At 49.3% G+C, this 14,247-nt stretch overlaps 2 protein-coding genes across 5 annotated transcripts in view; one reads left to right on the top strand and one right to left on the bottom strand.

Moving 5' to 3' along the window:
• ATR (ATR serine/threonine kinase) overlaps positions 1–11,684 on the bottom strand; it is an 89,665-nt gene extending 77,981 nt beyond the window's left edge. For all 3 annotated transcript variants that reach the window (XM_019503565.1, XM_019503566.1, XM_019503567.1), the window contains exons 1-3: positions 11,598–11,684; positions 11,312–11,403; positions 1,143–1,286 (exon numbers count right to left, since the gene is read on the bottom strand). In XM_019503565.1, coding sequence (XP_019359110.1) covers positions 1,143–1,286; positions 11,312–11,403; positions 11,598–11,656 — 295 coding nt within the window. In that variant the 5' untranslated portion in view covers positions 11,657–11,684. The remainder of the gene's footprint in view (positions 1–1,142; positions 1,287–11,311; positions 11,404–11,597) is intronic.
• Positions 11,685–12,354: 670 nt separating this feature from the next.
• Positions 12,355–14,247, top strand: part of PLS1 (plastin 1) — an 87,671-nt gene continuing 85,778 nt past the window's right edge. The window contains exon 1 of one of the 2 annotated variants that reach the window (XM_019503563.1): positions 12,355–12,486. The gene's annotated coding sequence lies outside the window, so the exon portion shown is untranslated. The remainder of the gene's footprint in view (positions 12,487–14,247) is intronic. The other variant, XM_019503562.1, reaches the window with a different exon arrangement.

Below are 14,247 nucleotides of genomic sequence, written 5' to 3'. Positions count from 1 at the left end.
GTAAAAACCACTTGGTATAAATGATTCTTCCTTAATTAAGTACTGTTTGCTCCTTTAATATGTAACCTTTAAAAACAGAAAAACAAAGAAATATAGAAGTGGCAGCCTCAGAACACTGTACTATGCTATAAAGAATTCTTGTCCTGGGCATCCATCTCAAACCGCAACTGATGGCTGACCGTTCTTTACAGCACAGGTCCCCTCCACTACTGCAACTGCTCACAGTCATTGCCTGCTCTTAGGCAAGTGGCTAACCTTGTTACCATACACGCACCTGTTTTAAACTGTTAATCTGTGTTCCATTCTTTTGCCTCTATTGTGGGCACACAGGGGTTTCCTGATAGCTTTCCCAGGTGAGATTTTTAAAAAAAGTGTGAAAAGGAAGGCATAAATTCTAACTGAAGAAATTATTTTTTGGTCAGGAGACCTGACCTGCCTTACACTCTGCCCTTAGGCTTCCTTGGCCTACCATGGTTTATGGTACTTGCTAAAATCCAAAAGAAAAACAGAAAGTTACCATGTCATTTAGGATTCGTCCCAGATGGGAGCTGGTTTGTATTTTAATGGTTAAACGATCCAGAAATCTGTCAAAAAATCCGATCAAGAAATCCAAAAATCTGTCCTTGGATATGTACTGACCTATTTTCATTTGGACAAGTCTAACATGTTTACAGTGACAGGCCATCAGAGATTCATTTCACTGACAACATACAGTACAAACACATGAAAAAGAAAAGATATGGAGATAAAGGAAGTTTGTGTAACGTGCTGACCTTAATATAAAATATGTTAGACAATGGGTTGGCCACACTTTACAGGGGGCTGCTCTGTTAGAGCTTATCTCCAGGAGTAGGATTACTTCCTACCCACGTCGCACAACCACCACTGAAACTACAAGCACCACTCTCCCTTATGGTGCAACCACTGTCATTTCTTCCAACTGCCTGGTTGCCATATGGGCAAAGCCTTAACAAAACCACCCCATCAACAAAGACCCCCAGGTCCATAGGCCATATAAAATGGCTCCAAAAACTGTACCCAGCCCATGGGTCACAGGTTGCTGATTCCTGTGTTAGACTATTTCTTGTAATTAAATTAGGCCAAAAAACCCCAAACAAACAAAAAAAACCCCAACAACTCACCAATGCAACTGCACTCAGCCTCTGGGAGATTTTCACTTACACTTACGAACATAAGTGGAGAAGATTTCATGATGTGTTGAATAAAATCAAGCAGCATCACAGAACTTGGCTGAGAATCGTTTTTCTTAGCAAGTTCCAAAGCAACTTAAAAAAAAATGATAAAAATACCCATTAATACTACACCATAGAAATGTAATTATTTTAATCATTTTTCATATAAAATAAACTTTCCTTATGGAACCTTGTATTGTAACCTCTGCAAGTCACAACACTTTTTATCTTAGAGGTACCCCAATACATTGGTCTATATCGTATCAGCACCGATAAAAGGAAAATTGACGTTCTCGTCAATTAGCTTTTATTGGCTGATAATGTCACCGATAAATGCTGCGTGCAGTTGCAGCACGCATGCGATCAGGAATGCAGCCTGGCAGCTTGGAAAGCAGCATCCTGATGGTAAGTTTGTGGGGGGAGGGGCATAGTGGAGGCAAAGGACGTGGGGGGAACTGATTGAGGCCCCTACGGCGAGGGAGGGAGTGGGGCTGGGGCTGGGACACGCACTGCTCAGACAGAGCAGGGCAGGGTGCAGGATAAAGCCATCGGTGGCTCATCTGGAGGGATGTGGGGGGCTGGGAAGGTGAAGCAGCTCCCGCTGCTGTGTGCACCCCTGGGGGAGGTATGAGGGCATGTGTCCCCCAGATATGTTTGTGGGGCAAGGGCAGGCTGCTTGTTGCAAGCTTGGGGCTGGGGCTGCACTGGACTCTTCCAGTGGGGGGGGTGGGGGGGGGGGGCAGGGCGCAGCAGTGGGCTGGGCCGAGGGATAACCAGGGGCAGGGCACAGCTATGGCAAATTTTAGGGTGGCTGTATCCCACCCCATAAGTCCCCCTCCCAGCACCATCCCTGCCCTCTCCCAGCCTGAGCACAACTCTGGCCCAGCCCCCAAGCTGAGAAGAGGCTGGCGCAGCCCACCCTTGCCCCTGTGCAGATCCAAGGGGCACATGCCCCCCACACCTCCCCCAGCAGTACCTCCCCTGGCAGGAGCCACCCCTCTCCTTCTCACCCCGCTAGATGAGCCACCCGTGGCACTGTCCTGTGCCCTGCCCCACCTGTGCAGCACCTGCCCCAGCTCCATGCCCTCACTCACCATGGGGGCCTCAATCTGCCCACCCCAACAGACTTACCAGCCAAATGCTGCTCTCCAAGCTGCTGGGCTGCATATTAGCAATTGGATCAGTATTGACCAATATGGCTGGTTAGTAATCGGCCATTGGTATCAACCCAAAAAATCTTTATCAGTGCACACCTACTTTATTTCTAAATATACCCACTATAAGCTTTCTGTAAAATGCAAACACTGTATTCCACTTCTTATCACAAAAATAATTTGTCACATTAAATAAACAAAAGGTATTTGGGATTACCATAGGTATTATGAGAATGTATTTATATGCAATTAGTTTAAGTGTATATACGAGTGGAAAATAGAAGACAATAATAGCGGTAGTCTTTACCAACGTAACTAGTAGAAGCTGTACAAAAAGCAAAAATAATTTCTAAATCAGGGAGAATGGAAATCTTTCAGCTGTCCCCCAGAACAGCTGCATTGGAATATTTTAATGAAGTATTGGTAAAACTGGATTATCATGTAGTTCCATAAATGCACACCAGAAAGTAACTAGGATTCAAAAGCCACAGTCAAAACAGAATTAAAAAAAAAAGTCATCATTGACAATCCCTCACAGTCAGGGATGACCGTCTTTCATGATGGTCTCATTTATGGGTCCACAGATGGCTGACAAGGCCTATCTAGGATCAACAGACTGTTGCAGCTTGGGCACATGTTTCCGTGCAGGGTGGGTTTCTCAGAGTTCTTGGTTTGGTCTGCAACACAGTTTCTGCTGCTCCTGTTTTCCCATCTTCTGTTATCATCATAAGGTTTCAAAGTACTGAGATCATTGCAGCAGACTCATCCTCCATTTGGGGTGGCCCTGGGCAACAGTCTCCTACGATTTGATGTCAATGCTGCATTTTTTCATGTTGGCCTTAAGGATGTCTTTGAGGTGCTTCCTCTGCCCTCTTGAGAGTACACCTTGACTGAGGTGAGAGAATAAAACTTGCTTTGGGAGTCTGGAGTTGGACATCCAGATGATGTGGCTGGCCCACCAAAGTTGATTTTGAATGACCATTGCTTTAATACTTGTGGTGTTAGCTTACAAAAGGATGCTAGTGTTAGTGCGCCTGTCTGCCCACTAGATTTGAAGGATCTTCTGCAGGCAGCATTGATGGCAATAATCCAGTGACTTGAGGTGTCTGCTGTACAATGTCCACATCTCAGCTCCATACCATAAGGTGTGGCTTATGACTGCTTGATAAACCATGAGTCTGATTTTGGATCTGAAGTTGTGATCTTCAAACACCGATTTCCTCAGGTGTGTGAAGGCTGCACTTTCACATCTGAGGCAAAGTTAGATTTTTTTGGCAACGTCAGCCTCCTGTGAGAGATGGCTTCCAAGGTATACGAAATACTCAACATTCTACAGAGTCTCACCATGAATCTGAATTACTGGAGCTGGGAACTGCTCATTAAGAGCTTATTGATGGAGGGCCTTAATATTCTGACTGTTAAGCTTCAGTTCCATTTTCTTGCATGACTCAGTACAGATGTCAGTGACTGCCTGAAGGGCAGCTTCCGAGTAAGCACATACTACAGCATCATCAGCATACTGGAGCTCAATGGCTGGGGTCAGGATGGTCTTAGTTTTGGCTCGCAGCTGGCTGAGATTCAAGAGCTTACCATCCATTCGGTAATTCCCCTCTGACAGGAAGCTTGCTGCTGGTCAGATGTAGCATCATGGTAAAGAATATTGAGAAAAGTGGTGGAGTGATGGCAAAGGCTTGCTTAATTCTGTCTTAATCTCAAAGGGATCTATGATAGATCCATTACTGAGAACCACCGTTCACATACCATCATGAAGCAGGCAAAGAATGGTGATGAATTTTGGTGGCCATTAGTACTTCAGCAGGATCCTCCACAGCTCTTCTTGGTTGGCAGAGTCGAAGGCTTTCATCAGGTTAGAGGTGGCCACATAAAGGGCTTTATGCTATTCCCAGCATTTTTTCTGCAGCTGGTGAAGATCACGTCAGCTCTGCCCCTTGATGACCTGAAGCAGGGGGTGGGCAAAATGCAGCCCGTGGGCCAGATGCGGGTCTCCAGGCCATTCTATCTGGCCTGTAGGGCCCCTAAAAAATTTAGAAAATTAATATTTATCTGCCCCTGGCTGTCATGCGGCCCTTGATGGCTTCCCAAAACTCAGTAAGTGGCTCTCCGCCCAAAATAATTGCCCGCACCTGCGCTAAACCCACACTGATATTCCAGAAGGGGCTCTTCAGCAAGTGGAAGGAGATGGTTCAGGAGGGTACTCGCAATGATCTTTCTTGTGGTGGACAGCAAGGTGATCCCTCTGTAATTTCCACAGTTGGACTTGTCTCCTTTCTTGAAGACTGTCACAAACATGGTGTCCCTGACATCATCTGGGATTACCTCATCATTCCAGATCCTTAAGGTGAAGGTATGGAGCTGTGATGCGAGCTTCTCTCCCCCCCTGCTTGAAGATTTCAGCAGGGATCCCATCAGCTTCAGATGCCTTGCCAGTCTTCATCTGCTTGATGGTTTTCCCAGCCTTGCCCAGAGTTGGAGGGATTCCAAGATAATTTCTGACTAGATGTTGTGGAACAGAGTTGAGAACACTCTCATCAACAACAGTCTCAGCTGAAAAGGTCTTCAAAATGCTCCTCCCATTGATGGCTCTCCTTTCCTTTATCAGGTCTTCTCCATCCTTAGGAGCATCCTTAGGATGGAGGAGACCTAAAAAAATGTACTTGTAGAAATGAAGAAGATACCAAATTCTTCATATAACTCAAGATACTTAAGGAATAGCAAATACATCATATTGTACATCCAATTTATATATTTCCTAAGTGACAAGTTCATTGGGGAAAATGCTGGAGCTGCATATAAACTAGTAGGTGAAATTATGTCTTGGAAACAGGCATATATTATTCCTTGCATATTTTATTGCAGAGAATGTATAACTGTAAATCCCAGATACTGGCAATGCATGCATTTCACAAATAGTACAGCTTTATCAACTCATGGTAATGACCAGGAGTCGCAATATGATTTAACACGGGGTGTTAAAGTCGTTTGGCCACGTGAGCTGAATCTGGAGCATGGGGACATGTCATCTGGCCCATGAAGCTGCCTGCAGGCCCAGAAGTTTGGTAACAGAGGAGAGGCAACAGCATTACTGTATTTACTTGAGTAAAAGATGTTGTTCCTCCTCCTCCCCACCATTTAACATGGGGAGAAAGACCCTCGATTTAGAATCAAATAGGAGGCAGAAGGGGGCAGGCAGCCATTTCAGCTCCAGCATCGGTCCCTACCCCAGGTCAGGGCCAGAGCCACCACTGCTGCCTGTCCCACTGCTGCTTCTCATCTACAGCCTTGGGTCTCTGCTGCACCCAGTCTGTCACCCTCCCCCCACCACACTCCCCCTTACCTTTGCTCCAGTGCCAGCAAGCTCCATTCTTGCTGCAGCCTGAAGCATGGAGCATGACCCCAGCCCAGCCCCACAGCAGCAGTGCTAGCTCCATGCTGCTGGAGTCATGCTCTATGCCCTAGGTTGCAATGGGGATGAAGCCTGCCGGCACTATAGCAAAGGTGAGGGGGGCGTTGGAGGGGAGCAGAGACCTGAGGCTGCAAGGGACAGAAGTAGCATGGAGAGGGGAATGAGGAAGGGCTTGAGGTTGTGTGAAGTAGGCATAAGGGGGAATAAACGTGGGGTGGAGAGGGAGACATGCAGCAGGAGACAAACCTCCCCACCACATCACCTCCACACTGCCCTAGGCTTGCCTGGCCCTCCAACCACCACCCCATGCTCATCCACATGGGCACAAATGCCACAGCCAGAAGTAATCCAGACTGGGTCATGAGTGACTACAGGGCTCTGGAGGCTGACTCAAGGGGTCGGGGGGCACAGGTAGTCTTTTCCTCTGTGCTCCCAGTTGCAGGCCACAGACCTAGGAGGGAAGGATGCACTGAAGAAGTGTACCGATGACTCTGCTAGAATATGTTATATCTATGCTATGGTTATGCTTATGCTAAGCTGCCGTTTTAAATGTATTTCCATTTTGCAGAAAAAGAAGCAATAAGGATGTGTGTGTGCGTTTGTGTGCGTGTGTCCTGTGGATGTATGACTGATAGTCGGATAACTGCAACAGGTATTAGACAGACGGTACAAAATATTTAGAGTAAACAGAGATAACCATAAGGATGAAGTGCAGGTGGCGATCCAAGAATGTGGAATCGATACAAATAAGAACTGAAAAGCAAACTGGACTGTAAAAACAATATGTAACCAGTTACAGTCCAAAAGATGAGCAAAAGTGAAGAATTGAGTGGTGACTGGTGAAGTCTTGAGGCATTAATCAAAGTCTGCCCCATGAAGATCAAAGAGCAGTGAAGGCTGAGACAGGATGGATGCCTTAACCAACAACACCAACCTACCTGCATGTCAAGAGAATTGAAGCTGGTGCCCCTCTTGACTAACTATTGCTTTGAACAAGCCTGCGACTGGCCACCACAGTGTGACTCCAAGTGACACGAATAAGTGACTTGGTGTGAATGAGTAAGAGTAATTATTACGTAAACTGCTAATTTTGCCTGAGTTATCCATGTATTATGCAATAAACCTTGGTTTGCGAAACCCATGTGCTGATCATATAGCCAACACTACCGAGAAGGCTTCGGTTTCTTAGACCACAGTGCACACTTCAGGGAGAGAGGACTCCCGGGAAGGGATGACATCCACCTCACACAAAGAGGTAAGTCCCTATTCTTGGCTATTATGAGCAATCTTCTAGGCAGGGCTTTAAACTAAGATCAATGGGGGATGGCGAAACACTGGCTGCAGCAGGCCTGGGGACCGGCACACAAGTAAGCTCCAAACTTGGGGACACTAGGACAGCCACTCTTGCAAGAGCTGAGGGAATGGTTCTCCCTCAGCATGACAGGAAATTGAGGGTCTCAATTGGAGGACTCAGGTGCCTGTACACTAATGCCAGGAGTATGGGAAACAAGCAGGAGAAGCTAGCCCTCTTACTCTTCAGTGGGCACTTTGATCTAATAGGGATTATGGAGACCTGGTGGGACTTCTCACATGATTGGAACTGTATATACAGATAGCCATACAGGGCTACAACCTGCACAGAAGGGATTGAGGAGGGAAGAAAGGTGGAGGTGTAGCTCTCTATGTGAGGGAGCAGTACACCTCTTTGGACACCGACATTGGCTCCAAAGATGAGCAGCTCAAAACCCTCTTGGTCAAACTCGGGGGGTGGGGAGGAGGGGGAATGGTAAGAGAGACCTAACTGTAGGTATATACTACAGACCACCAAACCGGAGGGAGGAGCTCGATCTGGAGTTCTCTCAAGAACTGGCAGAGGCCGCACACGCACAGGACATGGTTGTTATGGATGACTTCAATTACCTAGACATCTCTTGGGAGGAGCACTCAGCTAAGTTGGATTGGTCACCTGTATCGAAGAGGTCTACCTGACTCAGAAAGTACACGGGCCAACCAGAGGTAAAGCTCTTCTAGACTTGGTCATGGCCAAAGGAGATGATCTGGTGAGCGACTTGAATATAGAGGGTAGCCTGGGTGACAGCAACCACAAAACCATCACATTCACTGTCCATTGCAAGGCAGGCAAATCAGCTAGCAGGGTCGAAGTTTTGGACATCAGAAAAGAATTTCAACAGGCTCAGGGCAATAGTAGGGTAGTAAGGGAAGCGCTGCAGGACCAGGGACCGAAGATGAAAGGAGTGTATGAAGAGTAGATGTTCCTCAAGGACATGATCCTCGAAGCACACAAGAAGTCCATTCCCATGCAGAGGGAAGGTAGCAGAAGGGCTGGTAAGCCCTCTTGGCTTAATATGGATATCATGGTTCTCTTGAAAAAGAAGAAAGAGGCATACAAACAACAGAAGCTTGGGACAGTCCCCAAGGAAGACTATACAGCAACAGCCCGCACCTGTAGGAAGCAGGTTTGAAAGTCTAAGGCAGAGACTGAATTTAAACTAGCCACAGAAATCAAGAACAATAAAGAAGTCCTTTAGGGATGTAGGGAACAGGAGGAAAACAAACGGAAGTGTGTGAACACTGCTTAACAGCTCAGGACAGCTAGTTGCCGAAACTCAGGAGAAAACTACTTTGCTTCAGTATTTCACTGGACTAAGGGGAAAATCATACTAGAGAAGGTTCAGAATGGGCATGGTGGGAATGACCGCCTTCTTACTGTTGATATTGAGCTGGTACGTGATCAGTTAGAAAAGTTAGACATTTATAAGTCAACAGGACCAAATGAATTTAATCTGAGAGTGCTGAAGGAGCTGGCAGAAGTCATTGCGGGACCTCTGGCGAAACTCTTCCAAAACTCGTGGTGCTCTGGGGAGGTCCCTGAAGACTGGAAAAGGGACAATGTTGTGCCCATTTTCAAGAAAGGGAGGAGAGAGGATCCAGGCAACTATAGGCCAATTAGCCTAACTTCTATCCCAGGGAAAATCCTAGAAAAATTCTTCAAGGAGTCTATGTGCGATGGCTTCATCGCAAGTAGGTCTTGTCTTACTAATCTCATCTCTTTCTACAACCAGGTAACTCACCACCTGGGTAAGAGAGAGGAGGTTGACACTGTTTACCTAGACTTCCAAAAGGCCTTTGATCTAGTATCTCACAATGGTCTCACAGGAAAATTGGAGGATTACAGGCTTAATTGCTTGAAAATTATGTGGGTAGGAAGCTGGCTGCAGGGTAAGACCTAGAGTTTTAATGAATGGATCTGTGTCGCCTCAGTGAGAAGTGGCCAGTGGTGTCCCTCAGGGGTACATGCTTGGTCCAGTGTTTTTCAACATCTTTATTAACGATTTGGATGTTGGGGTAATGAGCTCACTGGCCAAGCTCGCAGATGACACCAAGTTATTGGGTAGTGTGGTCAAGCTTCAAAATAGGCTGCAGATACAGGGGGACCTAGACAGGCTGGCAAATTGGGCAGATCGGAACCAGATAAAATTCACCATTGAGAAATATAAAGTGCTCCATCTGGGGATGAACAATCCCCAACATTCTTACAAGCTCGGTGCCGCTCAGCTGACTAGCACTCAGAGCTGTCCCTAGGGGTGTGTGGAGCCTGGGGCATATCAGCCTGTGTGAGGCTGGGGGTGGGGAGGCCGGACCGCAGAGCCAGCAGCACACAGTGGCCGCAGCAGGGCCTGTACAGCAGCTGCCCCACTTGCCCACCCTTAGGGACGGCCCTGCTAACCCCACGACTGAAAGGGACCTAGAGGTAATAATAGAACATAGTATAAACATGAGCTGTCAGTGTAATGCTGTAGCCAGCAGGGCAAACAATACTCTGCCATACTTCAATTGATGCATCTCAAACAAAACCAAGGAAGTGATTCTTCTGCTTTACTCAGCACTGGTGAGACCACAGCTGGAGTGTTGCAACCAGTTCTGGGTGCCGCACTTCAACAAGGACAGGGAAGAGCTAAAGAGAGTCCAGAGAAGAGCCACCCATTTGATCAGAGACTTGCAAGGCAAGGCATATGAGGAAAGGCTGAGGGACTTGGGTCTCTTCAGCCTAAAAAAGAGAAGGCTGAGAGGGGACTTGGTAGCAGTTTACCGCTATACCAAGGGCTCGGCAAACAACTGTTCACCAGGGCACCCTTGTGGAAAACTAAGAGGAATGGCCACAAACTCCTGGAAGACCGTTTCAGGCTTAACACTAGGAAAAACTACTTCCCAGTTAGGGTGTTCAGACTGTGGAATAAATTCCTTCCAGAGGTGGTGCAATCACCTACCCTAGAAATCTTCAAGAGACTGAACAATCACCTCATTGGGGTCACCTGACCCAGTTGTCTTTTCTGCCTAGTGCAGGGGGGCTGGACCCAATGATCTTGCGAGGTCCCTTCCAGCCCCTTACAATCTATGAATCTATGTCTGCCCACCCACTCTCTGTACCTCTGCTGCTCCCTCCACTGCCTGCCCCATTACTGCACCTCTACACATGACATGGTTCCACTGACCGCATGCAGCCTGCAGTGGCTCCACTGATGGCATGTAGCCTGCAGGCTGGATCTTTTGACACCTCTGATTTAGCAAGGGCTACAATAAGTCACAACAGCATTCTAAAATTAAAAACTAAAGATGCCAAAAATAAGAACTCAATCCTGCACAATGTTCAAATAAGGCATGGCAGGATTTATTTCTTCAGTGAACATTTATGATGCAGCCTCCTTGCTTTCTAATACATCAGTATACATGTATGTACATATACTAGCACATGCACACATACAGTGCTGTAGCAAGGGACTGGAGACAAATGAGGTGACTGCCCTGGGCACCAAAGCGAAGCGCCGCCAACAGGATGGAGCTGTGAGCAGCTCATTTGGGGAGACGTGGGGATGGGGAGGGGCAGCTCCGACCACTGCATGCACTCCCAGGCAAGCACTGAGGAGGGGAATGTGTGCCCCCCCAGTGAGCTGTGTGAAGGGTAAGGGCGAGCTGCTCCTGTGGGCTTTGCCCTGGGGACCAAACTTCCTTAGCATGGCACTGCATACACATGCGCAGATGTACATGTAGATCAGGGTGGGCAAAATGCAGCCCACCAGGTCATTTTATCCAGACCGCGGAGCCCCTAAAAAATTTAGAAAATAAATATTTACCTGCCCCTGGCTGCTTGTCATGCGGCTCTCAATGGCTTGCCAAAACTGAGTAAGTGGCCCTCCGCCTGAAATAACTGCCCCCCCTTGATCTAGCTCTATGGACACACATAAGTATATGTGCAAGCAGAGGCACGTGCACAAGCATACACAAGTATGCACATATACAGGCACACACAAGCACTTACACTAGCATTTATTTAGACAGCTGTAGCTCACTCAACTCTACTGCTGTTACGCTAGAAACTCTGCCATTATAAAAATAAGCTGCTTCCGCACGGGTCTGCTAAGCCTTTGCTAGGAGAAGACCCACAGGTTTGTTCCCAACCAAGGGAGTTTCGCCCCACTCTCGGCAGCGGGGGGTGCGCCCTGAAGCCCCGTTTCCCTTACCCAGGTCCACATCCGTGAGGATCCTGTCAACGAACTGGCAGAGGATCTGCCTGGGCTTCTGCACCACGCTGGGGTAGTCCTCGGGCCCGGCACTGTAGGGGAAGAAGCGGCGCGTCATCACCACCCGGTGCCCGACCCGGCTTTCAGGCTGGGAAACACCGGTGCCTCCCTGAGCGCGGCCATGGCGCCGCTTCCCCAGCCTGCCCAGCTCCGCGCGGGTACCGCTGTAGCCCGGCCGCTCATGACACAGAGCGGTGGACCCAGGTGCCCGCCCGGCCGCACGTACCTGCCCAGATCGCGTAGCGCCGGGATCATGGAGGCCATGCCTAGCCCCGGCTCCGCCATCGCGCCCAGCGCGCCACTGCTCGCGGGGGCGGGGTTAGCGCTCTGGACGGCGGCCGGCGCGGACCAAGACGCCTCGGTTCGCGCGCGGCACGAGCACACGCGCCTTCCCCTGCGGCCTCGGAGCGTCACAAAGGCCACGCGCCAACTCCGCGCCCCGCGCTCGCGGCGCCTGAGCTGAGGCCGGCCAGTCCGGGCTATGGGCGGGTTGCAGGGCGCCCCGCGGGGATTTAGGTAGCTCAAGATGTCCCGGCTGGGCGGGAGGAGGTCCCCGCCTGGCAGGTCTCAGTCACCCCGGTCACAGCCGAGGGCTCTAGGCGGCGCAGCCAGTCCCACGCGCGGCGCCGGCTGGAAGTAACTGGGGGGCTCTGGGGGCCGGAGCAGCTCCACACGTGGCAGTGGGGCAGGCTCTCAGTAACTCAAGGCACGGGGGTCGGGGGGGGTCTAGGTGTCTCAGCAGGTGCCTGCAGGCGGCTCCACGTCCCACCCCACCCCACCCCACGAGGGGCGCTGAGCTCTCCACTAGTCCCCGGGAGCGCAGGAGCCCTGATGCCCCCGCGTGCGAGAGGCGGAGCAGGGCGTGGGAGCCCCAGGGAGATGAAGCCGGTGCTTGCTGTCCCCATCGACCCCGGCAGCAGCTAGACCTGGCTGGTCTCGCCCGGCTGCCTCCGAGCGGCCCGCCCACCCCAGCGCGATTGGCCCTGGCAGCTGCCTATCCGGGGGATGCGGCGGCGCCCACAGCAGGTGTCTGCTGGATCCCGGCAACTCTTGGTGTAGCCGCCGCCGAAGAGGCTCCGTGGACGGGGCCGGAGCAGGAGCAGCTGCGGGCAGAGGTAGGGACAGGCAGAGCCTGGGCAGCGGGGAGCGGGCTGCGCTTGTCGCCCCTTCCCTTGCCTGGTTAGATGCATGCGCGGGGGTTCCCGTGGCGGGGGCAGGATCTCGTGGCACGGATCAACTTCTCCAGCCTCTTCTCTGTGCCCAGGGAGGCCATGCTCTTCCCGGGAGGCTCTTTTAATATAGTATGTGCGAAAACTAGAGGCCGCTTTTAAAAAGTACAGTCCATTCTTCAGAAGACGAGCTGTACTAGGTAAGGCGGGAGAGGGGATAAAGTGCTGGAAAAGCACTGCCTCAACTGTCCTGTCAGACATCTCGCCCCGTCAACTTCCTCCCTCATGTGGGGGGCAAATTAAAGACACTTTTTATGAAAGCCAGTAGGACGTGACTGAGACTGTGGAGCTCTTGTGCCTCTTGCCTTTCCGTATGTAAACAGTTTTTTCCAGACTTCAGGAAATACACAGAAAACTATTTATTCGTAGGTGTCTACTGATGTCTACATATTCCCCTGGATGTTATTGTCTAAAGGGAAGTGACCTGACTTGGGCTTTCTTTATTGAGGAGGGCAGTTTATTGTGTTTGTTTTATGAAGTCTTGCCTGCATTGTTTGTAGTGTTGCAGAGAAGCACACACTGAAATAAAATCCTCTCTGTGGCTTCTGTTTCTGGTGCCTGTTTCTGCAGCTATGATGCTTTGAATTTTGCATGTAAAACAGCTGAGGAAATTGAGCGAGGATGCCTGTGTTCCTGTTATTGAATTGTTAGTGATGGTTACCAGTTCTTTTTTTTATTATTATTCAGAAGTGGTTGCACTTAGTTGCATGCATGCCCATATTCATACATCTGAATTTAACTCTCTGTTTGTTGAGTATTTTCAAAGCCCTCATGATACCATGATAAGGAACTGGGACATTTCAAAAGATTTTGAAACACCTAATTGGGATTAATTGTCATTTGTTTCTCTTCCCTTTTTGCTACTTATTGAACATATTAGATGTTAACTCTTGAGAGCCACTCCCAGTCAGCAAACAGGAGACACAGGCTTCATGGTCTCTGTTGCGTTACATAGATTCGTAGTCATAGATGTTTGGGTGGGAAGGGACCTTAGCAGATCATCAAGTCTGACCCCCTGTCCTGGGCAGGAAAGAGCACTGGGGTCAGACGACCCCAGCCAGGTGTATGTCTAGCCTCCTCTTAAAGGCCCCCAAGATAGGGGAGAGCACTGCCTCCCTTGAAAGCCATTCCAGATTTTGGCAACCCTTACCGTAAAGAAGTTCTTCCTGATATCTAACCTAAATCTGCTCTCTGTCAGTTCGTGGCCGTTGTTTCTAGTTACCTCAAGGGGTGCCCTGGTAACCAGAGCATCTCCTATTCCCTGCTGTCCCCCACTCCCTAATGAATTTGTAGGTGGCCACAAGATCACCTCTCAGCATTCTGTTGCAGAGGCTGAAGATCCAGGGCCCTCAATCTCTCCTTATAGGACTTTGCCTGCAGGCCCTTAACCATGTGAGTGGCCCTCCTTTGACCCCTCTCGAGGTTATCCACATCCCTTTTGAAGTGTGCCACCCAAAACTGGACACAGTACTCCAGCTGTGGCGTGACCAATGGCACTTTATGGCATGGGAAGACCAGAAGTCAGAATGAACACATCTGGAATTATAGTGGTAGTTCCTTCATGCACACGGTGCTGCAGAATTTAAACTTTATTTAATAAAAAGTCCAACAGCTTTCTAGCCTTCATATTTGTAAAGAATACAAACT

Source organism: Gavialis gangeticus, unplaced genomic scaffold (assembly GCF_001723915.1).
Source record: "Gavialis gangeticus isolate Ggan-Ray unplaced genomic scaffold, GavGan_comp1, whole genome shotgun sequence".
In the NCBI taxonomy this organism is placed as follows: domain Eukaryota; kingdom Metazoa; phylum Chordata; order Crocodylia; family Gavialidae; genus Gavialis; species Gavialis gangeticus.
The sequence above is the reverse complement of the archived record's forward strand: the minus strand, read 5'-3'. Positions and strand labels throughout refer to the sequence as shown.